This window comes from Pygocentrus nattereri, chromosome 1, assembly GCF_015220715.1.
Source record: "Pygocentrus nattereri isolate fPygNat1 chromosome 1, fPygNat1.pri, whole genome shotgun sequence".
In the NCBI taxonomy this organism is placed as follows: domain Eukaryota; kingdom Metazoa; phylum Chordata; class Actinopteri; order Characiformes; family Serrasalmidae; genus Pygocentrus; species Pygocentrus nattereri.
The window spans coordinates 27,987,777-28,015,764 of NC_051211.1; the positions used below are offsets into that span (position 1 = coordinate 27,987,777).

General features: G+C 39.0%; 1 protein-coding gene across 8 annotated transcripts; it reads right to left on the reverse strand.

The window, feature by feature from the left end:
- Positions 1-1,502: 1,502 nt before the first annotated feature.
- LOC108435090 (CCR4-NOT transcription complex subunit 2) lies at positions 1,503-27,988 on the reverse strand. 8 transcript variants are annotated; one of them, XR_001858416.2, is made up of 17 exons: positions 27,451-27,985; positions 26,466-26,506; positions 19,458-19,580; positions 17,962-18,034; positions 15,896-16,043; positions 15,062-15,244; positions 13,798-13,877; positions 13,551-13,676; positions 13,153-13,277; positions 11,859-11,979; positions 11,591-11,747; positions 8,601-8,662; positions 8,462-8,511; positions 6,986-7,086; positions 3,914-4,058; positions 2,355-2,812; positions 1,503-1,861 (listed from the first exon to the last, which is right to left on the reverse strand). XR_001858416.2 is itself a non-coding variant. In XM_017710652.2 (16 exons), the coding sequence occupies exons 1-16, from the start codon at positions 27,578-27,580 to the stop codon at positions 2,726-2,728; spliced, it is 1,752 nt and encodes a 583-aa protein (XP_017566141.1). In that variant the 5' UTR covers positions 27,581-27,985; the 3' UTR covers positions 1,503-2,725. The 8 variants fall into 8 exon arrangements, 5 of the variants coding, with proteins under 5 accessions (XP_017566141.1, XP_017566142.1, XP_037396444.1 ...); XM_017710652.2 differs by having other exon boundaries at positions 1,503-2,812; XR_005130585.1 differs by lacking the exon at positions 6,986-7,086 and having other exon boundaries at positions 1,503-2,812; positions 27,451-27,988.

The following is a 27,988-nucleotide window of genomic DNA, read 5'->3' on the forward strand; positions in this document are numbered from 1 at the left end:
GAGGATGAAGTGTATGACAGTCTATATTTCAAGTGTATGACAGTATTTGCTTACTCTTACCTTAAAATAAGAAAACAATAAACTGTAATTCTTGCAGTCAAAAAAACACTGACACTGTGCTCTGTTCTCTAGTTTGCAAACTCCCTCTAGTGGATGACATGGGAAACAATGAATCACTTCTATTAAACTGTGTAGTTCACACAGGAACCACACAGGGAGAGTGCTACAGAGTAGAGTATAACTCACATTAAAAATTCTTAGCAATAGCAAACAAAAGCATGGAATAAGGGCATGAGACTTGCATTAAGTAGCCTATTACATATAAATTTACAGAAGTATGTGTGGAAGTACCACATCAACCACAGCTTATTAAATTTAGGTACAGCTACCCTGAACACGGTAAATATAAGCGAGGAGCTGTAAATATAATCACCTTTTTCTGATATATATATATATATATATATATATATATATATACACACACACAGAGAGAGATATATAGATAGAATATATGCCATGTCTTCCCTTATTGAGCATTCCTAGAAAACATATCTACATTCCCATGGCCCCAGTGAGAGATCACAGTTAACATAGACTTCATAAGTAGTTGCCAAGATGACCTGACAATGTTCATTTTGTCCATTAACTAGTACATAACTTGAGTTTTATGTAGTAAACTATATGATCTGTTACTTCACTCGACCATCTTGTGTGTGCTACACTGACTCTTCAAAAAGGGTGCGCTAGAAAAACAGCACAGAGCAGCAGTTGTGTTTTGGTTGACCTATGCTGGACAGCAGCCATTGAAGCTGTTATGCTAGCAGGCCTAAAACTAGCATATGATTAGCTTTAGATGTTGGTGTGCTGGGTGACCAGTTAAAGCAGCACCAGAAGAGCATAGATCAGGTGTGGTTCTGCTTTTTTTTTTGTATTATAGTTAGTTCAAGAGCATGCCTAATCAAGGTAGAGTACATTCCTATTGAAAAATCTAATAATTGTTCTCTCATGTTATGACCTTTGTTAACCCCTGGCCCTATTACCTGTATTACAGTCACATTGGGTCATAAAAAGAGCAGAGAGAATGTAGACCACTGGAACACAGGTCCTGGGAATGCAAGTACTTACCGTATAGGCATCAGTGAATGTAAGGGTTATAGTCTCTTCACACCTCTGTGAGTAGAAAAGTTACTGTTTAGATGCGTAATACTTTCTGTCTATTGTTTTGGTTCCAATGTATTCAAACTTTTTAATTTTAAAATCTATTCTAATCTTATAGCTGCTATCTAGCACACATTATTTTATGACGGTTGTGACTTTAGGCAGTTGTAACATTGTGTTTAAAAGAAAAAAAATACTCTTGTAAATACAATTTTATATACAAAGTTATGATCAACGAAGTATTTGGTTAGAGACAGGTATTAATTCAGCAGGTGTAAAATTAAACATAAAAAAACGTTACAAATATTAAGTTTCATCTGCACAAGAAGCACAACTGAGCCGACTTCGTAACCATAGATTTTTTTTTATTGTTTTTGTTTTTCCTACGAAATGCTGCTGTTGAAAACAGCCAGTGAAGTGCCTCAGTCCTCCTGCAATCGCATCCACATCTTAGTCACATGGGTGTGGCTGTCCTTGGTTCACTAAAAGTCTGGCTCTTTAGTTTATTCTCAGCTTTACTGGTGGTGACCAAAATGTACAGGATGCCAGCTCGTGGTCCCCTGTTCAGCAGCTCCAGCAAAAAGCCACATTACCCCCACACACATACTGCCTCCATGCTACCTCCAAAAAATGAGGTTCAACAGGACACCAATTCTGTGGGTTTTTTTCTTTTTTTCTGCAAAATAGAGATCATTACATACGTCTGTCATACACGCACGCACGCACACACACACACACACCTTTATTTTTGTGATGTCCAAAAGAAAAAAAAAAAAAAGAAAAAAAAAGACACTTCTATTACAAAATTGTAACAAAGACTGGACAGTGTTTTCCTAGTTTGTTCGTTCAGAAAGGAGGAATATCTATACATTTTGAACACTAGGAGAGCTGCAGTTCTGCAGCAAGGATGCTTTCAAGCTATTTGCATGGAAATGGGTGACTGTAGTAGTGAAGGGCTGCATTTGTGTTGAGACGTGAACAAATTAATTTAAAATACTTTTATAAGAGTCTATGCTCTACAAATGTCTTCATACTTAAAAGATGCACTTAACCACATTATTTGTATTTTTTTTAACCAAATAGTGCCTTAAACATTGAACATTTCAATCTCTCCAGGCCTTCGAAATGTATCATACGTTTGTATGTGTGCACAGTTTGATGGTTTGTTGAAGCACATGAGAAAATTAAGAACTAACCTTATTCGGTTACTGTTACGCTGCATTTGTGCATGGCTGCCTGCCTTTCCGTGCACATGGATGGCAGACATTTAAAGAAAAGTGAGACTTCTCATTAAAAAACCAAAAAAAACAAAACAAAACAACAAAAAAAAAACAAAAAAAAAACAAAAGCAAGAGAGGAACAAAGGAAGAGAATTTTTTCTTTAGCTCTGGTGGGTAGGATGTTTTCAGCAGCACATTACGATGGAGGAAGTATCCCAGCACAAAGCAGCAGGCAGTAGTAGCACTTCAGATGACGCTGGAGTAAAAAGCAGGATGCCTGAACCACAACTGGCCTCTGCCATTTCAGCAAGTGTCATGCCAAGTCAGTCCATCCCCATGAGCAGACCTCAGAAGGCTTGTTGGGCTGGATTGTAGTTGAACGTGGATGGCACGTGTGGCCGCTCTTCTAGCTTGTCATACTCCAAGTGAAACTCCTGTGGTGTTTTTAAAAAAAATAATAAATTTTTCTTTGATTTTTCAGACAAGCTACATAAACAACTGCTGTGCACAATGTACCTCTGCAATACTGCATGGGATCACAAACCTTCTTGTAAATTTCACACACAGACTCAGAGATGCAAACAGCTAACAGCTAGTGTCTTAGACTGAAAAGTAAAAATCTAATTTGCATGACTTTTCACTTACCCCAAATATAGTCAATCAGCCTTTAATTTACAACTCGAGCTCCTGAGCTAACTATGCCAACCAACACTGGAATAAATACACGCCAAAAAATTTATATATGTTTGAATAATGTTGATAAGCTTTGTAAACCTATTAAAAAGATGTAAAATGGCATGGATAGACCTTATTTACACCACTAAGCCAACACTGGAAGTAATTTTTTATCATCTTCATTCCGCGTCAATGCATGCAGCTGAGAGGTGGTTCTGGGGCGGAGTCACTGGTGGGTCTAGCATCCACTTCACATCAGGTTTATACAATTGAGGTTCATTTGTCTAGAAAATTTGTTACTGGATGTATTGTGTACTCACTTAGCTTCTCTACCTACATTACCCTACAATGCATTTGTATTGTGAATTCCCTTGGCCTCATCTTTGGTCATCTTGGGCAGAAGGATTTCAAAGGGTCTCAGGAAAGAGTGATTTCAGTTCTCCCAAATGGCTTCTTTTGGCTACAAGGAAAGTTTTTTTTCGTTTTTATCATTCACAATGAGTCACACTATCTAATTATTATCATTCTAAAATCACACCTACTTACCTGCACAACCTGATGAGACCTGGATGCAGTTTGAGCAGGTTTGCTTCCTGCATTGGCCTAGCAGCTCCAGCTCTAAACTAAAAAAGTAAAATCTGGACACCAAACACATCTTTCCTGATCGACTGCATTTGGAGCAAGTGAAAAAATCATGTTTGAAGAAAAAAATAAAAAATGAGAGCCTCTAGACTCTGCTGTGACAATATAAAATATGTCCTTGTTGAGACAGTCAAACGCTATATTATAAATGCAGATATTTGAATAGCCAAAATTGTAAAAATACCCATTCCTACTTATGACTTGCATTTGAGACGTACCTTTGCTACTTTTCTCCAGTTAAGACAATCAAAGAAGTAATATGTCCCTCTTTCATAGGTATTGGTCTTTAGCGTGGGCTCCATGCCTGGTGCTCGTGTGATCCACACCCTCTCTTCTTTATGGTACCTCCAGTCGCGATTGAAACTATGAACACATTATGGAAATAAAGCTAATACCTTAAAACATGCACATAAAGTATTGGTGGTACATCACATGTTTCATATTTTATGGTTAATGATTTAGATTCAGGTTTCCTACTCCACAAAGCCCTGTAGAGGATGCACAACTCCCAAGTACAACACCAATGCACATTAATCAAATTCTAACAGCTCTCTCATACTGTGTGCATCTGCCACCGATCTCAGTAAAGATACTACAAAGCGGTTCACAGATCAAAAGAATTGTTTAGACTTTTACTTTACATTACTGGATGGGCTGTAATTGATCTGGATGTCACAAAGACACTACAGAGCAAAATGAGTTGGGCACCATTCTTATTTGGGCCTCATTTCCTGTAGCTGGATCAAATGAGACAAGCTTCTCCAAGAATAGTGAGCTCTAGTTAATCAGAAACTTGTTAACATTAACTTAATTAATTAGGGAACCAGTCCTGTGACAGGAAGGTTGCTGGTTCGATTCCCTCGCTTGACAGTCCCCCATGACTGAAGTGCCCTTGAGCAAGGCATCTAACCCCCAATTGCTCCCTGGGTGCCGTGTATAGGGCTGCCCACCACTTCGGGCAAGCGCGTGCTTTTACTAGGGTGCATGTATTCACTGCATGGATGGGTTAAATGAGGAGGTCTAATTCCACAGTGTGCAAACACAGTTGGCTGACGGTTCTGCGTTCTGCTTCTCAGAGAATAGAACTGGCTTGTTAATCTGAGACATATGTGAAGTGACCAAACTGGGCAGACCGCCAAACAATATATCAGAAGGGACATAATGAATATTACTTAAAATAGCAAGATTCATGCTGTTGTGAAGGGGCACAGGACACAGAGTACAAGGTACTTTGTGATATGCATCACAAAATTCTGATCAGATTCTCATCAATGAAACCGTTCAGTTTCTCACAAGCTTCCACCTTGTTCTGCTAACTGTAATCCTATTGTGTATTAACTCATTATTGATTTGAAGTGATTGGCTGTGATTAGCTATATATATTCACCATGGTATAAAGAAGGAATGTTGCAAAAAACGAGACTGATGCTGAGGCCAAGGATGAACTTTAAAGACAGAACAACTGTCTGACTCACAGGAGGTCAATGGTAGCTTGGTGGAAGAACTGAAAATCAATTGGAGGCATTTGCTTGTTTTGAGAACTCTGAGTCCCATTTAGGAAGTGAAAGTGAGTCAGCCTTTTTGAACCTCATTTTACTTATTTTTTTTGTCCTTCTGTTTATTTTTGAACAAATTTAAACAATTATTAAGCAATGATTCCCTTGAATGTTTAGTATTTTTCTTCAGCACTGCTAGAACTGTCAGACACATTCTTTGAATAAATCAGGCAAAACCTTACCAATTGTTTATTTGTAAGTCAAAGCAACGTTGCCTATGCCTTGTCCTAGCCCAATTACAAGCTGTTATCAAATGTACAGCTCTCCACCTTGCAGCTTTAACATTACCAAAGGCTGCAGTTTCATGTCCACTGATGTCCTACCAAAACTTCCCATTCTATGATGATCATGATTATGTCAACTGGTTCTGTACATTACATACTCAAATTGTGACTGTCTACTACTATAGCGATTAAATAAGAGAAATGAAAACTGCCATTACATGGCAATTAAGAGAATAAGTGAGAAATAAATAAAGAGTAAGCAAAGATGAAACATGCAACAAAATGTGCAAAAACAGTGTCAACAATGGATTTAGTGGACAGGATTTCTTCCAAAGCACCCAATGCATTCAAAATTCTGTTTTTGTTTTTTATTATTAGAGCCAGTAACAATATTAACTGACTTTTCCATGCATTCAAACCTAGCACGCAAAACAGCATGTGAAGAACTGGATAAAGAACTAGAACTTAATGGGAAAGCCATCAAAAAGAACAAGCATTTAGCTGGTCCATATAAAGCAAGACATTACTAGAATGCGCTTTACTGGAGACAGCTGTAGCTACCTTGGCTGTGAACTGAGGGGTTCTAACTATAATGGTTTCTATCACTTTGCAGCTAAATCAGTTGCCTAAAATGATCCCAAAATAAACAAAATGTTGTTATATGACCTAAAGGGAATAAGATAATCCTGGCCATCACTAAATAGTACAGGCAACCTGGATGAAACAACTTCATAACACCAGCTTCCTAACAGGAACAGTTGGTCATGATACTTCCAGTCTAACATCACCATCAAACTTCAACTCTCATCACTACAAGAAGGACTAGTGGTAATGGGTCCAATTCAGTTCAATTCAAATGCATATTGATTTTTTCCCCCTCAATGAGCATTGTCACAAAGCTTTACAGAAATCCAGGTCTAAACCCAAAGTGAAAAAGCCAAGGGTAACAGTGTCAAGGGAAAAAATTCCCCCAGAGCAAGAGGAAGAAACCTTCATAGATATCAGGTCATAGATAAGCTTACAGAAAAGTATCCCCTAACCCATGGTTACCAAATTTACAGCTCTGCAACAGACATGATGTAATGTTTGTACCAGAACTGTCTAGAAATTCTAAGACTTAATGCCTCCTTGTTTGGTAATGTTATTAAACAAATTTTGCATGTCAATCCTGCTGTCAAGCTGTCCTTATTTAACCAAAATAAGTACAGACACAGCAAGGATGCATGATATACATGAAAATATTATGATTATATTGCTATACACTGCAATGGTGATAAGCTTTGTGTTATATATTTACAATGCATGCATAAATCAGTGATGTGACATGGTTAAAGATCGGCCTGCATTATTTTGATTTAAATGATTTACTTCTGCTGTATTAGCACTTTCTGCAGTATCAGTCTTGTAAAAGCCAACATTCAAACAATACCCTACTATGTCCTAAGACATACTATAATTTAAAAAGCCATTTTTCCCCCTCACTTAAAAAGGACGGATTTGGTATACATACAGCTCTACTGCTGCTAAAAGCTGGAGCAGGTCTCCACCATTCATGTAGTAAAGGTAGAAGAGAAGGTCTTCTCCATATCGTGACAGTTTTATTGCAGCAAGCTGTGGAAGCGGGGGAAAAACTGATTATGACACTGTTTCCCACAATACCATATAGTTTCAGTCACACAACAGCTGCGTTCCTCAACACAATCATACTAATAGAAAGGCAACTCAACTTCCGTCTATGGTGCCCAGTAATGGCTCTACAGCTATCCCCTGGTTTGAATAAAGCTTGTTTGGTGTTGCTAGTGCACACAAACAGGGTACATGGCAAGGGGGAAGAGATGGAAACAAAAGCATTAACTGGTCAGCAACAGATCAACCACAGTCAGAATTCAAACAATTTAATTCACATGAAGACAAAATTTCAGCTCTAAAGCACAAATCTATTTTGTGGTACATTTTCACTGGGCATCAGCTCACTTATTAGCAGTTATGATGTTATGATGTTTTTCGGAGGCTTTTAGTCCTGACCATTGACCTGTCTAGTAGTAGTTATCCAAGTATACTGGACTTGTGGTATAACATTGAAGATAAGGCAATACCTTCAGCATGCTACCATCAGACCACCACTCCATCACACAATTTAGTGGCAACAAAACACTAACACACTAACCCCATGGCTGTAACACAACATGAAAGTTGCTGATTTGCATGTCAAAAAAACTGATGGGGATGTAATAAAAGGCGTGATGAGGAATGAGATGATTTGCATGAGATGCACTTTGAAAAAAATCATGGAAAAAAAAGATGAACAGATCAGATATTAATTGCTCGTAAAGACGGAGAAATTGATTGTTTCTATACTGAATATGTCCGTTGCTTATGTAAGTCTCACCAATTAAATCTGTAAAAAAAACACGCTCTGTGGACAAACAGTACGCCTGATGAATACATTAACAGCCTGTGACTGCTTGTAGTCAGCAAATTAGTTAGCGCAGATCACTGGGTGTTTAGGTCACGTGTTGCTGAAGTAATGTTTACTAAAATAAATATGAAATACTAAACACACAAGTAAGGAGGCCTTCTCAGACTGACTGTCTGTAGCACACATTTATTCGATAGTCACCTTTCCAGCTCATTTAGTGGGTCACACTGTACATCAGCCAGAATGTCAAGGATTTTCAAGAGTGAAACAAAAAATTATTAGACTTTGTTGTCCCAAGTCATCACTGTTTATATGCCTAACAACATATTTACAGAGGCAGTCCAAAGAGAGAGAATGAAACAGGACAACAACTTGTCTTGAAGTCTTGAGTTCTAACTGCTTTAATTACAAGATACAATATGTCTTCAACATTACACTGCAAGTCCAGTTGCCTTTATTTACTACTGCTAAATACAGCAGTTATGATGTTGGCAGCAAAAGTGGCATGCCGAACCAACAGTTACATCAGTTACAAAGGTAGTTTATCTGTGTTTATCTTGAACCTACCTTATTCCTTATGTGAATGTTGGTTAAATACTCCGATGGAACATGGAAGTCTGAAAGACAGAAGAGAAGGTGTTATTGAGATACAGGTGGATTTGTTCCCGCCTTGGTCTGATATTTGCCCACTAAGTGAGACACTCACCAATGTCTTGGGGCCGACAAGGTACAGATGCCCAGGGAGAGGCAAACTTGGGATAAAGGTTTCTGCAAAATCACAAAAATCATGAGAGAATTACCAAAGTATTAAAATCACATTAATTTCAGTCTTTTCATTAATGATCTTTCAGATGATCCCAAAGGTCCAATTAACGGTCCAGTGCCAGAAATTGCTCAACCTTCAGTTCTCTATAAAAAGGCACTAAATCAAAACTTTCTTCATAGTTAAATGGTTAAGAGGTGAACAGTCATTTAGAGCAATTTCTTGAAATTTAGAGTCAGTTCGTTCACTCTGGTGGCGAAAGGAACCAGATGTCTGATGAGTTTAATGCCTCTATAAGCTCCTACGCAGAGAAGTCATTACATGAAACGGGTTATGAATACACTGCCACCATTATCAACATTACATATAAAAAGCAGTTTTATTTTGGATAGGATATAAAATGACTATATTTGCACTGTAAACGTCAAGACCATTGGTTCCTATCAACATCACTGTAAAGAAATCGGAGTCAATACGTTTTTTATATTTTTATATTATAAAATTAACAATTTTATATCAAACTACTCTGAATCAGTGATTATCAAAGTGATCTCAGTCACTAAATTATAGAGAAATTTTGAAAAAGTAACTGGAGTTCCGATTGCTCTTCACAATTTGTGAATTACACTTACACAAGCAAACTCACGTGGCGTGAAAAGGCGACTAATTCAGAAACCGACCAACACAAACACGATAGCTCTTTTCACCACTGAGTTGATTTGTCAAAAGTCTGTTAAATTGTTAAACTATTTCATGAAGGAACAAACAAAAATAAGGAGTTACTTCCAAATCAATTTGCTGCTCTAACAACTGAAAAATACAATGGAAAATGGGAAACTGCATCAAATCTATGGGAAGATCCTGCAGATATTATCTTACTTCTGATTAGCTCACAGATAAAATACGATAGGGACTGGCTAAATAATGACTGAACTGCTGCTGTGCTGTGGAAGAAGCGATTCTTTAAAAACTCTTCAAATCTGTAGAATTCACATGAATGGAGTGTTTAGTATTCAAAACTAAATTTGTATGTATTTATATATTTTACATGGTGTAAACTTTGATTTATACTATCAGGTGCATTGACAAAATTTGGCTTGTGGACAAAAACCCCCCCACCTATGTTTACACCTATAAGAACTCTGTCAACTGAACTTTCATCGGCTATGCGGTGAATTTAGTTCAACAGGAAACAAACATGTTGATCAAGCTAAATGCTAGCTAGTCAGCCATAGAAAGCAGAGTGATGCTGGTATAATGAAAAATGGTGAAGCTGTTAAAAGTTGACAAAGCTTAAACTCTCCATGTAAATTTAACTAAACGTACACAGTTTACTCTCGCCTGTATATTGGTGCGGCTAAACTTGCTGGACAGGTAGATACTGACCTATAAAAAGAAATTAAATACCTCTCATTGAACGAAAACACAAACACCTGATTTACTTCTTTAGGTACTGTTTACATTCTGAATGGTCACTACTAAGAACCATTTTAAGTCATCTGTCCCAACAGGGCTGTACAGCAAATTCTTTAGCACACAGGAGGCAGACAGGAGTACATTTATTACCATTAATTTTTTTTATATTAAGAAAATGGACCAAGTCATAAAATAGGCAAATCTTTTAGCCACTCTGGGTAGGGGTGGGCAACACTGCACTATTTTCTTATGAAAAATAGTGAAATATTTTCTTTTATCACCATGATACACAATATGCTTTTATGAGCACACTGTGGATATTATCAGTAACTAAAGAACAAGGGCCAATTTCATGCATCATTACAAAGACAGCACAATTAGTCCTATTAAACTGGATTTTGTACAGAAAAGTATCTATCCATCCATCCATTTTCTAAGCCGCTTCTCCGTCAGAGTCGCGGGGGGATGCTGGAGCCTATCCCAGCAGTCTTTGGGCGGAAGGCAGGATACACCCTGGACAGGTCGCCAGACCATCGCAGGGCAGACAGACAGACACAGACAGTCACTCACACTCACACCCAGGGGCAAATTAGCACGTCCAATTGGCCTGACTGCATGTCTTTGGACTGTGGGAGGAAACCGGAGAACCCGGAGGAAACCCACGCAGACACGGGGAGAACATGCAAACTCCACACAGAGAGGACCCAGGCCGCCCAGAAAAGTATATGAAGTATAATAATCATTAAATGAATAGTCTTTAAATGTTCCACTGCTGACATAACATTAACACTGACTTAAACATCAGGATGTGAGGCCGAACACAGACACATAACTATAGTATCACAGAATAAACATTTGTATGTTGTGAGCTTTTTTTTGAGTGTCCACTTTTAACATTAACAATTCTACATGCAAGAACTTGACATAGCTTTTTACTATTTTTGATACATCGGTAATGTTTGTGAGATAAATAACAGCCCTGTCTATCAAGTAGTTACAGTAAGTGTCCACTGTGTGCAAATTCCTCATCCAGAACACACACAAGGGATTGTGGGATATCGAGCCCACATACAGTTGTGTCTTGAACAGCGGGTCATGAAGTATGTTCAGTAACTGTGCCTTTCCAGAATCCACTGGATATGACGGACATCATATATTCCCACAACCTTTCGTAAAGCTTTTTATCAGATCCGACACCTCACCACAAGGCTAACCATCCTGGTAAAAGTGAAATAAACGCAGCACAAAAACTTGCTTTCATTAGTCATAAATCGCAGAATTCAACAAATAAAGTGCATGTGCAATTAGAGCGCACTCTTAAATTACTTCCATATGAAGAGGAAATCAGCAGCATTTACAGCTACATAAAAGAGGACAGAAGGAAAGGCCAGTTTTAGATACAATGTCACATATCTCAAACAGCTGGTAATTCTTACTTTCCAGCAACAATGGCTAATTCCAAACAAGTCAAGGTCTGATCTCTTATCTAGTGTATACTGAGACGGTGTGGCACTCACTCTGGCGAGTTTAAATTTAGGCCGAGCGTCGTCAGGTCATTCCCCAATGCCAAGTGCACCATGCCCGGGTCCGTCTCTGCTGCTCGAATAAATGTTAACAAGCCAATCATCCCAAACTGGTCTGTCACCATCCCAGATGGAATGTTAGTCACTCGGCCTGGAAAATAAAAGCAGGGTGACCTGTGGATTACATCTCAAAACTGGTGGAGAGGCGGCAAAAAGCTCTTGATGGTGTTTGTATGGTTGTGCAACTATGATTGGCTCTCACCATCTGCCAGCACCTGAATTCCCTTTTTCTGTTGGTTATTGTTCTGCGACATCAAGCTCTTGTCTCCAGGAAATTTGGGCCCATCTGTGCTGGATACATTTTTACCTGATGAGTTTAAGTTCTGCAGTTGAGAGAGAAGAAAAGGTGATGGCAAAACACAAGGGAGGTGAACACTTTTGAAACCTTCCAAAGCAGAGTAGAGGCTCATCAATTTTACAACAAAAAGCATAGTCACTCTTCCTAAGCTATGCTTCAAAAAGAAAAATAGCATCAGTTATGAAAGAAAAGACGAGAAAAAGTCAGACAATCAGAGTGATGTGCCAGAAATACAGTTTCTCATAGGAGGAATATTCACACATCAGAATACATGCTGATTTATGCTTGAATTGATGCTTTTATTTTTAATATGGCATAGATGCTGCAAGATGAATCATACAGTCTACAGGCAAAAGAAAACAATATATATAATATAAAAAAACTATAGCTGCAAGAAATACTCAAATATTTGAATATTATGTAAGAATAAGAAATACGTTCCACTTTACACATCCAGTTCTAAAAAAGTTGAGACATTAGGTATAACAAGTAATAATAGTTTCTTATAAATTCACTGACACACAAAAATAAAATATTTAAAATAAAATACTTGTTTTTTTTTAATATACAATCATTCTGAAATTGATGCCTGCAAGACATTCCAAAAAGGTTGGGACAGTGGCAATTTAAGACTAGGAACACTTCAAAATGTTAAAAAACAGGTGATGTAATTATGCATCGTATATAAGCAAGAATGGGTTGATGCTTGGCAAACAATGTTTCTCAGTGAGCAAGTACAAGGATTTCTGGTATTTTAACCTCTATGGTGCATAATATCATCAAAAGACTCAGGGAGACCAGAGTGTGTGTGTGCTCACTAGTGTGTATGTGGTGTTTCACTTCACGGATGGGTTAAATGCGGAGGTGAAATTTCCCTGTTGTGGGACTAATAAGTATCCCTTAACTTAACCCTCAGACAGCACTGCAATAAAAAAACCAGCATGTTTCTGTGATGCCCAATCTGGCAACCCTGAAGATGTTGCCTCTATGACCACCAGTGAGCAGGCGAGCAGAGTCATTTGAAATGTAGTCTTAAAAATTAAAAACTTTTCCTCATAAAACCTTTTCGGGTTTATAAACAATAGTAAATTTATGGGTTATTTGAATGGCTTTTCTGTTTTAAGGCATTTTAATTATCTAATATTTGTTGCAACCCTAACAATATCTATGTTCTGACCTAGCAGATACATGTGCTTACCGCTTTGCTGTCATCATTACTCAATGTGGGATCCTTATAGTTGGGTCCGGGAAGTGCAGGGAAGTCCTCGTTGTGGATAGAGAAGTCTTGGGACTGTTCATTTGATGGTTTTGTGACCATGCCAACTATAAAAAAGGGAAAGCCCTCGTTATTAAAATTAAAAGCTGTAAAACAAGTGAACCTTTTTAATATGTAATATTATAAAAATGACTAATCTACTAGTTATTGCCATTAATTTATTTATTACTAAAATTAAGTTGTCAGAATTTTTAAAAAGATCAAACAATAGAACTGGTTCTAACTGAGCAATAGAAAACAATGCAAATCTGAATCAATCAAGTGACTGTGACAGCCTAACTGTAAAAAGAACAACTTCTGGCCCTTAGAGACACTCTTACCATATGGAGCTCTCCCAGCCAGTGGGTTTAGCAGAGGGGTTGGATTTCCACTTCCTTCCCTTCGACTCCTGTCTGCTAACGCAGGGAAATCTGACAGGTCCAGTCCAGTCACATTTTCACTCCCATCTGAGTGAAATTGAGACCATGGAGAGATTGCCCATAAGAAACCAAGGTACATGCTCCAAAACAACACATGTGGATGAAATTCTCTTACCATAACACCAAGAGTTGAGCGACAGATCCTCACCTGTTCCATTGAAGATGTTGCTTGATAAAGAACTGTTCATCCCAAAAGCAGGATTTCGGCCCATTCCAAACCCAGACATACTGTGAAGAGAGAAAATAATGGCGATAATTATCAAGGCAATGCCTGAAAAGATATCAGTTAGGATCTTAGGAATTGAGGATCAATTTTAACCATATCTTTGCACAAAAGTTGAACATATTGTGGTCACTCAGCAATGTTCTATTTTTTTTTTTAAATCCCTTGAATTCCCAAACTTATTACATCTCAGGATTTATATCAGGAATTACATAATATACAAAAAGTAACCAAGTTAATCTTAATTCACATCAGTAATAAACAGGAGTAAAAGTCACAGGACCATATTCATTTTATAAATAAAAGTAATAATCTGTGGCTCTCACAGGTAATCATCTGCATGACCCGTCACCCAAAGCTGTTCTCTTCTGTAAAGATTACTAATAATCCACTTTTCGAGATGATTTTAATGGAAAAATAATGTAAAAGAAAAGTGTTAAAGAAGTTCCAAAACGCTAAGAGAAAATATAGTGTGGCTAGCATGCACAGGATATGGGCAACACTGGAAATAAAAAAGCCTGAACGTGAACACTTTGCTTCCGTGCGCACCAAGTTATGGTGCAAAAAAATAAAATAAATGGAAAAAAATAAAAAAAATATATATATACACATTTTTAAAAAGAGCTAAAACTTGCCCCTAAAACAAAAATTGCAAACATCTGCAAATCTTAGTTAAGTCTAGCTAACATATTTGGCTCTAGAGCTACACAATGTGGACATAAAATGCAATCTCTGATAAAGTTGTTTGATGTCACAATGACAATAGAAAAAGTGGTAAAAAACAGAATTCCATTAAGAGCTTTTCTATTCATGTTTGCAGTTAGGCTACAAACACAGAAAAAAAAATATTTTCATTATGGGACTATTAAAAACTAATCAATTATGATGATGCAGATTTGTTGTAACAGTAGCCATAACTGCTATTAAGAGCAATGGTAAGTTATGCAGCAGAGCAGGGTTTGAACCTAGTGCAAGAAAGTCCTTGCTGGGCTTCACTGCTACGTTTGTCAATCAAATTACGTCACTTTGTATGTGTGAGGTAATTCTACTCTGTTTACTGAAAAAAACTTTTATTGTAATAATGATAAAAATATGATTCATCACGTTGCCCTGTTAGGCTTCATCACAATATGCAACAGGAAAAACTGATGGCACTAGCTCAAGTTGAATCTGGGTGATGGTGTTGAACCTGTTGATGGTGAGCGGCGGCCTGGACTGCTGCTGCTTGGGCATGCAGATAATACTGGGTGAGCCGCGATTCGGACTGCCCAGGCCCGAACTGCTGATGCTGTTGGTCCTTCCACTCACTGACATGCTCTGTCCCACCTGCACATGATTCATCATGTTCCTCGTATTCATTGGCAAAATCCCCCTGCAGACGTCACAGAAAATGCATCCAAGCTTTAATTTCCATGTCCAATGTTTAGCATAGTGCTGGGCAAAATATCCTCTATACAGGTATGCCGTGATACTGACATACTATTAAATACTGCTTTTTCGGTGATATATTGGATAAATAATGAGCAGTAGATACATGACAAAGCACCTGCCAAGTGGTTTACTTTGAGTTGTTTTATGTTATTTTGTGCATTTATGTTATCTAAATCTTCATAGCCTAAAATCTATACATGCTTCCTTTCTGGACACACATTTTCTGAAAAAAAAAAAGAAAAAAAAAAAAAAAAAAAATTTACTATTTTAATATTAAGTAATCACAAGCACTCATGACCAATAAATCAGAATGCCATTAGATTGTAATGACAGCAATTTAAAAAGAACTCTGACCTGTCTATGGAAATCTGCAATTTCCACATTTCATTATATATATATAAATATAATTTATTTTTTTTAAATATATTTTTAACAGTTTTTAAGAAAGGCATGTAGCAACAGTCGCCTCAGTGATTTCTGTAATCTGATCTGATCTAATCTATAGACTGTTCAGTGAAAAGTGAAGTGTGCAAAGTATGTGGCTCGATGCAGCTACAACAATGACACTGCAGTACGCCACACGGTGTCTCACCTACTTGGTGAGGGTGGAGTATGAAGGGACATTGTAGGAACACCTGTTGTGGGTGTGGCATGACTTGATAATTGACTGGTTTGTGATAAGCTGCGGTTTAGCTGTGGGTTGTTGCTGCTTATCCCCCTGATTGGGAATCCTAGTGCACCTGGAAGAGGATTAAAGAACATACAAATTGTAACTATTCAATAAAGAACATTAACAAAACAACCTTTACTACCTGAAAAAAAATGTTACAGCAGGACACTCTTACTTTATACAGAACACACTTTTGTCTACATAACTTTCAGAGATCCAGTTCTAAGCAGATTTCTCATTGAGAAAAATAAATGGCATTTACAAATATAGCTGCTGCCAGCGCACCCTGTTGTAAACGAAACTGTTCCAAAGGAAATACTTTGTCATACATACATTGTTCCTCAATGCTGCAAGAACCTCTGAATTACAAGTTTGTTGAGATGCCACAACAGGAATACTGCTATATGCAAGCCAACAGTGCTGCGCATCTGAACTGATATCAGATGTTGGGCATCAAAACACCCTGGACAAACAGTAAACTTTGTCCAGTGTGGTAGTTAGCAGCAGTAGAATACAACTTGAGTAGATGGTGATGGTATGCAAGTGTTGAAGTTAATAGAAGACTTATGCCGTCCTCACATCAAATGACTTTTCAAGCGATTTCACTGCCGCAGACAAATACTGAATGTCTGAATAAAATCATGTCGTGTTGCGCTCGTGCCATCTAGATGTTTAAGTGTAAGGTGGTCAAGATAGTTGTCTTAAGTCAGCCTGTTCCTCGCCTTGACGCTACGACAAAATCTTAATACTATCATAAGTTTTAAGTCTTGGCTCATGCAAATAGTGGTGCGCCAGGGGCGTATGTGAGTGCTTGCGGGCGAGCTCATGCACACGGCGCAGTAGAAAGAGAAAGAGCAAGAGAGTGAGAGAGAGAAAGAAAATGTACATGCGAAAGCTTGAAATCTCTGTAAAACCGGCAAATCTGCTCCACTTTAATGCAATAATCATATGAACTTAAAATGTAAACTGACTGCTTTAATATTTCAGGACTTCATGATGTGAGGACTTCATGAAATGGCATTATTGAGGAACCACTGATGTTTTTTCCCCTTTTTTTGCTTTCTGTTACACTGTTTATGGTTTAGCTCATAATATCCAAACAACAACGCTGAATCACTGCATGCTGTATTGATGTGTAAATGTTTATATCAAATTTAAAAAGTAACTGCACATTTTACAGGTTAATTAAAAAGATTCTGGGTGATGATCTGCCAGAGTATACAGCTCTACAGTGAACTGCTCTGAGCACCACATCTTTACCTCAGCCAACATATTTTCCCATCTGTACCGCTATAAAATGGAAGGAAAAGGGTTCATATAGCTTGTAAATTTCCAGTAGGTGCATGATGGGGGAATAATCTCAAAAATCTAGTTTGCAGTCTTGTAAATAGTGACAATAAAAGATTTCCTGTCTTTGCAAAATCATAATCTGTGACTAAAAACCGTGACACTGTCTTTAGTTGTGAGAGGGAGTCAGACTTTAGTCTTTCAAAGGTCTTTTCAAAGGCTTTCAAAGATTTCTAGTGTATGGTTAGCATTACTTTCATGCTGGTGTATTATCTTGCTTGTTGAATGTATTTAGTGTTATATATATTTTGACTGCTGGGATAGGCTCCCATGTTCTCTTATCAAAAAAGTATTAACATTTTTAAAGAAACCATTTCCTGCAATTCAGAAGTAAAGTAAGGTATTTAATTGCAAATTAAGTTTTGCTTATGAAATGTAATGGCAATATTTTATATGGTATATATGGTAATATTTTAATGAAATTTGGCCCAGGCTAATCAACTTTTAACTGAAATTTGATTTCTATATATTGGAGGAAAAAACAAAGCTTAAGGCTATACTGTGCACTATTTGCCAGTAACTTCATGAGTAAAAGTTAAGAATACTTTCAACACATTTTTCTAAAACATCATTTTAACATGTTTAGCATGTGTAATGGAGACCTAATAGCCTCTAGTCCATGTGTACTTAAAATGACTTACTTTGAGGACCGTATAAACTTGCACCAAGCTGTGACAATTGACCTGATGATGATTGAGACGGAGATGCCAGCATCTGAAAAAGAACAGAGAAAAGGAATCAGCGCCATGGTTCTTAAAAAAGCATCACAGTGAGGCAAACTTCTATTTTTCATATAGACCTAGCTTATAAATCACAATGCGACTGTTTACTTACTGTAATTAAATCTTTAAAACTCAATTTACTCAGTAATAAACAATGCCTGAAAGCTGTTGCTTCTGTAGATACCTAATACTTTAACAGTTACGTCACATGATAACACTGACAACATAGACTTCTGCATAGTAATCTTAAAAGCACATTTACATTCCCTGTGGTAAAAAGCTAACACTTATTTTAATTGAGTTAGTTTTTGTACTGTGATTTTATATATTTTAGACCTTCCCATAATTCAGTGCCATTTGGTGTCTTATTTACTTATTTTTCATTGGTTCATAGTTCACTTCTTCTTATTGAAATGTTTTGGGTTCTGAAATGTTCAGATCCTCTTGCTTTAGGTTAGGTTGACTGGATCGTGAAAAGTTAAACAGCAATTCAGCTATATATATATATATATATATATATATATATATATATATATATATATATATATATATATATATATATATAAATAAACATAAAAAAATACAGACTTTGTCAAAAATAAAGAACTATGACACTGTTCATGATGATTCATCATTTATTAACAGCTTGACTAAGAATGATAGCGCTGCAGGCTGCTGCTTCTACAAGCCAACATGGCAAAACATCAGAAGGCATTTAGAGTCGGTAAAGTCACTATACTTCCCTCAAAGACTACAGAGAAATAAGAAATTTGTCTTGAATGATGTCCATTTTGATTTCAGATTGACTTTAATCATGTTTTATGATCAAATTCACATTCAACTTTAATCGCCTAGTGAGCGGATTATGACGTCAGTGGTTGATTACAATGCAAGACAAGCAAGGGTGGCAGGAGTCAAAAGGAATGTGTGTTTGTGTGTGTTACACACACACACACACACACACACACACACACACACACCCCGATCAGGCATAACATTATGTTTCTATGCTCACTGTCCATTTTAACTTAGTGTATAGATGCACTATGTAGTTCTACAGTTACAGACTGTAGTCCATCTGTTTCTCTGCACACTTTGTTACCCATTTTACCCTGTTCTTCAGTGGTTTAGCTGTATATTAGTGGTATACAAATAAACTCAAGGGACCTCAATATTTGCAGTTATTTTCAGCCATCTGATATATTACTTAGACCCTACAATTACATTTAAAAAATATCCCAATTTTTTAAAATTATGTCATGGTGGGAAAACTTATTCTTTTCTAAAATACAATTAAAAATGCTCCCATACTTATGCTTCTGAATGATAAGTATCAGGAACACTTAAGAGGGGTTACAAAGGCAGCAATGTAAATGCAGAGCAGACATCAAAAGAAAATGAGGACCATCACTTACGTCTTTCTCCGGTCGATGTGGAAACATCGATGTCTGGCTGTAGTACATGCTCTCATCTGGGTAGTCACTTTCAACCTCCTCCACAAACTTCTTTCTAGTAGTACTAAACATGCTGTTTGTCACCTACAGAGGGAAGAAAGTGAAAGTATTTTAATAGTCAAACATCAGCATATAACTCACCTGTACTTAAGTAAAGGATACAGCACACATATTATATCATATTCTTACAGAGACAGAGAGCTGACGTTATGTTTGCACACAGCCCAGCAGCAAATTAAGGCTGAGGAGCTGAAATGAGGAAGAAGCACGCACAAGCTTATGATAGAGCCTTATCTCAAAGAGACATATTGCGGTCTAAAGGTTTCACATTTGGAGAATTACATAAAACTCATGATGCTTCTTAACTTACTGCCAACAGAGTACAGACACCCTTTTCATAAGGCTGCAATTACACAAAGTACTACAGTCTGTGGAAAGAAGCAACGTTCTACAGTCATGTAAATGTTTGGTATGTTTGGCATGTAAATGTTCGGGATACTGCAAACTACTGTCTGCTTCTTGATGTAGATGTGGCTATAGCCATTTCAGCAAGGGGTGTATTTCCAAAACGCATTACAAGAACAAATCATTACATGGACCAAGGACATCCCAAAATAACACACCATTGTAAATCTAGAAAAATAGGCTTACTTAAGCATTTTCTTGAACAAAATATACACAAATACACTAGTGATATACACCAAAACTGTAAGACATCTTAATATTATTGTGATATAACTTTCACGCCATACCGTTCACTGTGTGACGTGTTACTGATGAAAAGAAAAAAAAAAAAAGAGAGAGAGACAAATTTCATTATAAGCAAATAATTGCAACTGTTAACGTAACACCCTAGTCACTACTAGGGGAACTTTCCTTTTTCAAAGTTATGGAGCATAGTGAATTATTCCACCATCCCACACATGAGCGAACAGGGTTTGGTATAACACACCACCGCACGACGAAAGGCAAAACTCCCAGTGCTACACTCACTAAGTATTGTTAATGACTCCACATAAAAGTGTCTGTAAAATACTGACATAAAATAAATCACAAGATCATAATTATCTGAAAATTTATTACTAGTAATAGATTACTCAACAATCCATCTTTGTAGTTATAACCTTTTACTACACTTTGTGTGATACTGGGAATGTAAGAAAATATCAATACCCTTCAGTACAGCAATATTACTATTTTGTGATACTGCATCCATTCTCAAAAACACTTTATTGATGTTTACATGCAAATATTCAGGGTAGACAGCTGCAAGTCCCAGCTGCAAGATAGATTCAAGATTTTTATTGTCATGTGCACAGCAGAACAGGCAGTTGCACTGTACAATGAAATTCTTACTTTGCTGTTCCTCCATTCACCATATATACTCTTAAGAGAATAAGAAAAAAGAATATAAGAATAACTCTAAAAAACAGTAGTAAAAGGTAAAAGCAAAAAAAGAGTACAGTATGTGCAAAGTTGAAATTAAATTAAAGTTACACATGCGTATGTACAAGTGGAGCAGCTGTTCATAAAGTGCATCAAGTGACAGATGTAAACAGTAAACAATATTACTCTGTGCAGTAATAGATGTAAACAGTATTGTTCTAACAGCTAAAGATAGATTACAACACTGCTATCTTTAGCCATTACCTTTTGTTTTACTCTGATTTTATGCATGTGGAGTTTTATATACTATGTTTTTATACTATGATACTTAAAAAAATCTAAATTAGCCTTGCTTATGGTGTCACAATATGCTTAACTGTACCCTCTGTGTCATGACATGCATCATATCACCAGTCTTGCCACACAGACTGAAAACAAAAGGTTAGATACCAGGACTTTGGGATGCATGAATTAGATCATGTTCTGGATGAGAAGTTTTACAGATATACAGACTGCAGATCCTTACGTGCTATGCTGATGACACACAGTTATAACTTGGCAAGACTGGATTTCGAGTAACTCTCTTCTACTTAACTCAAATAAAACAGAGGATCGGCTTCTTGGTTCAAAAGCTGCTAGAAACAAACTAATTTTATACTTAAACTTAATAGTTTCTCAGTTGCGTCAATTTATAATTGTTAATCTATACAAAATCTTGGTGCCACGAGAGCTGGATCTGTCCTTCAAAGCACACATAACAAATATTACTAGAATAGCCTTCCTGCATCTCCACAATATTGCTAAATTAATAAATGCGTTGTGTCTACAGGATACAGAAAAGCTAGTTCACGCATTTATTAACTCAAGGCTAGATTACTGTAATTCCCTGCTGTCTGGATGTTTCAGCAAGAGCCTTAACAAGCTTCAGCTAGTCCAGAACGCTGCAGCCAGAGTCTCACAAGAACCAGAAAGTTTGACCATATTAGCCCAGTTTTATCAACCCTGCACTCGTTGCCACTTAAATTTCACACTGATTCTAAAATTCTTTTACTGACCTATAAAGCTCTAAACTGACTCGCCCCTCAGTGGCTGAGTGAACTTCTCTCCTACTATGAACCATCGCGCCTACTTAGATCACAAGGTGCTGGATTATTATTAGTACCTAGAACTAATAAAGTTGCATCGGGGGAAAGCCTTCTCATACAAAGCCCCCCAGCTTTGGAATAATCTTCCAGTCAGTGTTTGGGATTCACAGGGACACAGCCTCAGTCTTAAGGTCTAGGCTAAAAACTTACTTGCTTAGTCAAGCCTTTGGTAATTAGTTTACCCTGTTAGATAAACAGTGCACATCATGGTCATGGAGTATTATGGTAAACTGGGAGTGTTGGTGCTGTCGTCCCACTGCTCTCACGTGTTCACTCAAGTTTGCTGGCAGTGGAGCGGAGGGGTGCTGACATCTCGGGGAGGCCTCATGTCTCTGTTACCTTTCTGGTTGCTCCCTTCTAGTTAGGCTGTAATAACTAGACCTGCCGGAGTCTGTGCTGCACTCTGTTAATACCGTTAATACTGTAATCTGTGATCAGTCACTCTTTACAGAACTAACTCTCTGTGTGCTTTCCTTTTCTTTGCTGAGTTGAATAACTGCTGCTGCTGATCTAATCTACACTGCTCAAAAAAATAAAGGAAAAACACTGAAATAACACATCCTAGATCTGAATGAATGAAATATTCTAATTGAATACTTTGTTCTGTACAAAGTTGAATGTGCTGACAACAAAATCACACAAAAATCATCAATGGAAATCAAATTTATTAACCAATGAGGCCTGGATTTGGAGTCACACACAAAATTAAAGTGGAAAAACACGACAGGCTGATCCAACTTTGATGTTATGTCCTTAAAACAAGTCAAAATGAGGCTCAGTATTGTGTGTGGCCTCCACGTGCCTATATGACCTCCCTACAACGCCTGGGCATGCTCCTGATGAGGTGGTGGATGGTCTCCTGAGGGATCTCCTCCCAGACCTGGACTAAAGCATTCACCAACTCCTGGACAGTCTGTGCTGCAACGTGGCGTTGGTGGACGGAGCGAGACATGATGTCCCAGATGTGCTCAATCAAGTGACACACTCCAGCCACGTGAGGTCTAGCATTGTCGTGCATTAGGAGGAACCCAGGGCCAACCACACCAGCATACGGTCTCAAAAGGGGTCTGAGGATCTCATCTCGGTACCTAATGGCAGTCAGGCTACCACTGGCGAGCACATGGAGGGCTGTGCGGCCCTCCAAACAAATGCCACCCCACACCATTACTGACCCACTGCCAAACCGGTCATGCTGAAGGATGTTGCAGGCAGCAGATCGCTCTCCATGGCGTCTCCAGACTCTGTCACATGTGCTCAGTGTGAACCTGCTTTCATCTGTGAAGATCACAGGGCGCCAGTGGCAAATTTGCCAATCGTGGTGTTCTCTGGCAAATGCCAAGCGTCCTGCACGGTGTTGGGCTGTGAGCCCAAGACCCATCTGTGGACGTCGGGCCCTCATACCATCCTCATGGAGTCGGTTTCTAACCATTTGTGCAGACACATGCACATTTGTGGCCTGCTGGAGGTCATTTTGCAGGGCTCTGGCAGTGCTCCTCCTGTTCTTCCTTGCACAAAGGTGGAGGTAGCGGTCCTGCTGCTGGGTTGTTGCCCTCCTACGGCCTCCTCCACATCTCCTGGTGTACTGGCCTGTCTCCTGGTAGCACCTCCAGCCTCTGGACACTACGCTGACAGACACAGCAAACCTTCTTGCCACAGCTCACATTGATGTGCCATCCTGGATGAGCTGCACTACCTGAGCCACTTGTGTGGGTTGTAGAGTCCGTCTCATGCTACCACGAGTGTGAAAGCACCACCAACATTCAAAAGTGACCAAAACATCAGCCAGAAAGCATCGGTACTGAGAAGTGGTCTGTGGTCCCCACCTGCAGAACCACTCCTTTATTGAGTGTGTCTTGCTAATCGCCAATAATTTCCACCTGTTGTCTGTTCCATTTGCACAACAGCTGTGAAACTGATTGTCAATCAGTGTTGCTTCCTAAGTGGACAGTTTGATTTCACAGAAGTTTGATTTACTTGGAGTTATATTGTGTTGTTTAAGTGTTCCCTTTATTTTTTTGAGCAGTGTAATTAACCACTGTTCTGCCCATTTTCCCCTTTTGCAGTATAATATTTTATACTAATGCCGTTTGCTATCTGATGTCGACCAGAGAATGATTTTCTTTTCCCCTTTTGAGTCTTGGTTACTGTCATGGATTCTTCCTCTTGGGAGGAAAAGGAGTTTTTCCTTGCCACTGTCGCCACTGGCTTGGTCATAGGTGCTTGGACCCAGATTTTCCTGTAAAGCTGCTTTGTAACAACACCTGTTGTAAAAAGAGCTATATAAATAAACTTTGACTTGACTTAAGTCTACCAACTTCACATGCATTTTGAGGAGGACTAAATAATCATTTTCATTTAAAATCTGCTGAACCTGTTTAATAATCATCCACATTTACAATTAATTGTAATCAATCCAAGTGTTAATGAATCTAAATCACAGTATGAGCATCACCAGTGACAGATTCACATGTGTAGTGATACTGTCAGCATAGGCTACATGATATGGATTGTGCAGATACAGTGCCTTGAAAAGTATTCATACCCCTTGAACTTTTCCACAATTTTTCACATTACACTCACAAACATAAATGTATTTTACTGAGATCTTATATGGTAGACCAACACAAAGTAGCAAGTAATTATGAAGTGAAAAGAAACTTTGTTTTCAAGTTTTTTTTACAAATAAAAATCTGGAAAGTGTGGCGTGTATTTGTATTCAGCCCCCCTGAGTCAATACTTTGTATTACCACCCTTCAGCTGCAAGTCTTTTGGCTATATCTCTACCAGCTTTGCGCATCTAGAGGCTGAAATTTTTGCCAATTCATTTTTGCAAAATAGCTCAAGCTCCGTCAGATTGGATGGAGAGCAACTGTGAACAGCAATTTTCAAGTCTTGCTGCAGATTCTCAGTGGGATTTAGTTCTGGACTTTGACTGGGCCATTCTAACACATGAATATGCTTTGATCTAAACCAGTCCATTGTAGCTCTGGCTGTATGTTGAGGGTCGTTGTCCTGCTGGAAGGTGAAGCTCTGTCCCAGTCTCAAGTCTTTTGCAGCCTCTAACAGGTTTTCCTCAGGGACTGCCCTGTATTTAGCTCCATCCATCTTCCCATCAACTCTGACCAGCTTCCCTGTCCCAGCTGAAGAGAAGCATCCCCACAGCATGATGCTGCCACCACCATGTTTCATGGTGGGGATGGTGTGTTCAGGTTGATGAGCGGTGTTAGTTTTTGTTTTGTTAGTGTTTTGCATTTAGGCCAAAAAGTTCAACTTTGGTCTCATCTCACCTGAGCACCTTCTTCCACATGTTTGCTGTGTCCCCAGATTTGTGGCAAACTGCTCACAGGACTTCTTATGGCTTGCTTTCAACAATGGATTTCTTCTCGCCACACTTCCATAAAGGCCAGATTTGTGGAGTACATGACTGATAGTTGCCCTGTTAACAGATTCTCCCACCTGAGCTGCGGATCTCTGCAGCTCCTCCAGAGTGACCATGGGCCTCTTGGCTGCTTCTCTAGTTAGTGCTCCCTTGCATGGGCTGTCAGTTTAGTTGGACGGCCATGTCTTGGTAGGTCTGCAGTTGTACCATACTCCTTCCTTCATTTTCAGATGATGGACTGAACAGTACTCCGTGAGATGTTTATAGCTTGGGATATCTTTTATAACCTAACCCTCCTTTACACTTCTCCAAAAACTATGTATAAGTTTCCTTTCATTTCATAGTTACTTGCTACATTGTGTTGGTCTACCACACAAAATCCCAATAAAATACATTTAGGTGTGTGGGTTCATGCCCTGTTAGTAATGTGTGCAGCCACATAAATGATCTAAAGTGGTGTCTTTTCTATCGAGAGGTTTTTTGGCACCATGTTTGGTGCAGTGAACTTGTTTCAAATAAACATTGGGCTACTTAAAGTGCATCATGAAACTGTATCATAGTAAAACATTTGTTACATTGTCCAATCCTATAGCCAAGGGATTATAAAGAGGAATAAACATGGTGTAATTCATTTTTGTTGCCATCACATCAATGCTAATTGAGGGATATTTTATGTGCCCAAACCTTTGTAGACACCTGCCCATTCAGTGTTTCTTCTGAAATTAAGGGTATTAATATAGAGTTTGTCCCCTTAGCTGCAGCCAAAGACTTTCCTCTTCTGGGAAGGCTTTACAGTCCGCCACCGGAGATGTATGCCCCTGCAGCTGACCCTTGGCACTGGGTATGGTTGGTATGTTGATACATGAGAGGGTCCTATTCTTTTGATAATGGTCGGCTATAGAGATTACACAAGCTGTGCGCGTGAAAACAGAACTTTGGCACATAGTGTAACTTACATGGCAGTGTTGTCATAAATTAGATTAGGAGTTAAACGGTAGTTATAGCAGTAACACGTAAAGGTTCACTAATGAGAAGTAACGATGAGAGGAAATGACCCACCATGGCTAGCGAGGCTGAAGAGCTCCCATCTCTAACGTTCACTGAATGTTTATCGAAACATCGTTGGGTATCATTGTGCAGCAGAACAGAAACGAAAGAGAAGTCAACAATAAGCATAGCTAAGGTGTTTTCCCTCCATAGCAGCAACGCAAACCCCTCAATAGCCGCTTCAATGTTTCAGAAACAACGCTAACGCTGGACTCAAAGCGCGCTAGCTAACGTTACTAATGACCGGAGGCTGCCATCAGGAAACAGCAGGCTTACCTACCGAGCACGGGTCTTTTCACGTCCTCACCACAGCTTTCCGCACAGCTAACTACCCTGAATGTCCGGCCACATTTCTAACCTAATGAAGAAAAGTAAATAAACAGGACAGCAAGCTCGGCTTAGACTCCCGCTGCCTTAGTTATGCAGTAGTAAACTGAGCTAACTAGCTAAACCTACTATGCAGCATTACAACGTCCAGACTATAAACCAGCCATAAAGGTGCTACAACATGTCACTGCCTAATTTAGCTACCGCTGGTTGACACAAACGACTTGCAGTCATGAAACCAAAATCAACACGTCCAGTTTATCTGTACCTTCACAGCCAACGGGCTAAGCTAGCTACCGCTAGCCCTACCGGCTCGCACTGCTCGGTTACGCTACTGCATCAGCGGCACAAACTTCTGTCCAGCAGCGAAGGCGTCCATCAGGGAAGGATGCTGGAGAGCTCCTTCAGCGTGAAAGGATGCTCGGTTCGGGAAAACAGGCCGAGTGGCTGGAACAAAATCCAGTTTGTGTGCGGAACAAGCCTTCCTGCTTATTTCTGCTATCCCCTCGGCCCACCTCTCATTTCACATACAGCCTCCTCCTCCTCACATACACCTTCACAAAACACGCTCAGCTACAGCCACTTAACAGCCGAACCTCCTTCTCACAGCACCGAAACCAGTCTACTGTAATCTCGCCTCACGGCCTGTCAGACACAGAAAAACACTCACCGCGTTCATTTCTCCGCTTCTCGCAGAGCCAAGATGGCTGTGTGTCGTACGGTCCAGACCGCTGGGTGACCCAGCCTTTACCCTCTGACCCTGAAACACGAGGGAGTGCCAACACGGTGTATGGAAACATTTATTTTGGACGGCTGAGCGGTGCTGAAAGTGATACCAGTTAAACAGAACTTCAGAACCAGTTCTGTTGTTTTGTGGGCCTCGTTACACACTGAGCAGACCCAGCTGACGCTGTTCTAGAGGCAGAGGGCGAAGTGCCCACAGCGAAGAAGGTCGAGGGTCTCCGGCTGTCGGCGTCTTCCGATCATTGTGACCGCTGCAGTGAACTATCTGGAGCTTTATATATATATATATATATAACGTGTCCCCTACTTACATTCAAGCGCTGCTCACCGTGTACGGATCAAGCGCGCCCTGTCGGGTCTAGTCTGTTGTTTATCAGCATGCACTGCAAATCAAACTAACCACCGAATTAAATGAAAGCCTCAACCCCTAAAAAATCCACGAGTTCACACGTTACTGCAAGGCC

Bases quoted from the DNA above. Each gene is read 5' to 3' on its own strand.
- LOC108435090 (XM_017710652.2), bottom strand. From the start codon at position 27,580: ATGTTTCCATACACCGTGTTGGCACTCCCTCGTGTTTCAGGGTCAGAG. The intron at 13,878-15,061 runs GTTCAACACCAT...CTCTCTTCACAG, and splicing joins CCGCCGCTCACCATCAACAG to TATGTCTGGGTTTGGAATGG. The intron at 2,813-3,913 runs GTACGTCTCAAA...AAAACACCACAG, and splicing joins ACTGGAGAAAAGTAGCAAAG to GAGTTTCACTTGGAGTATGA.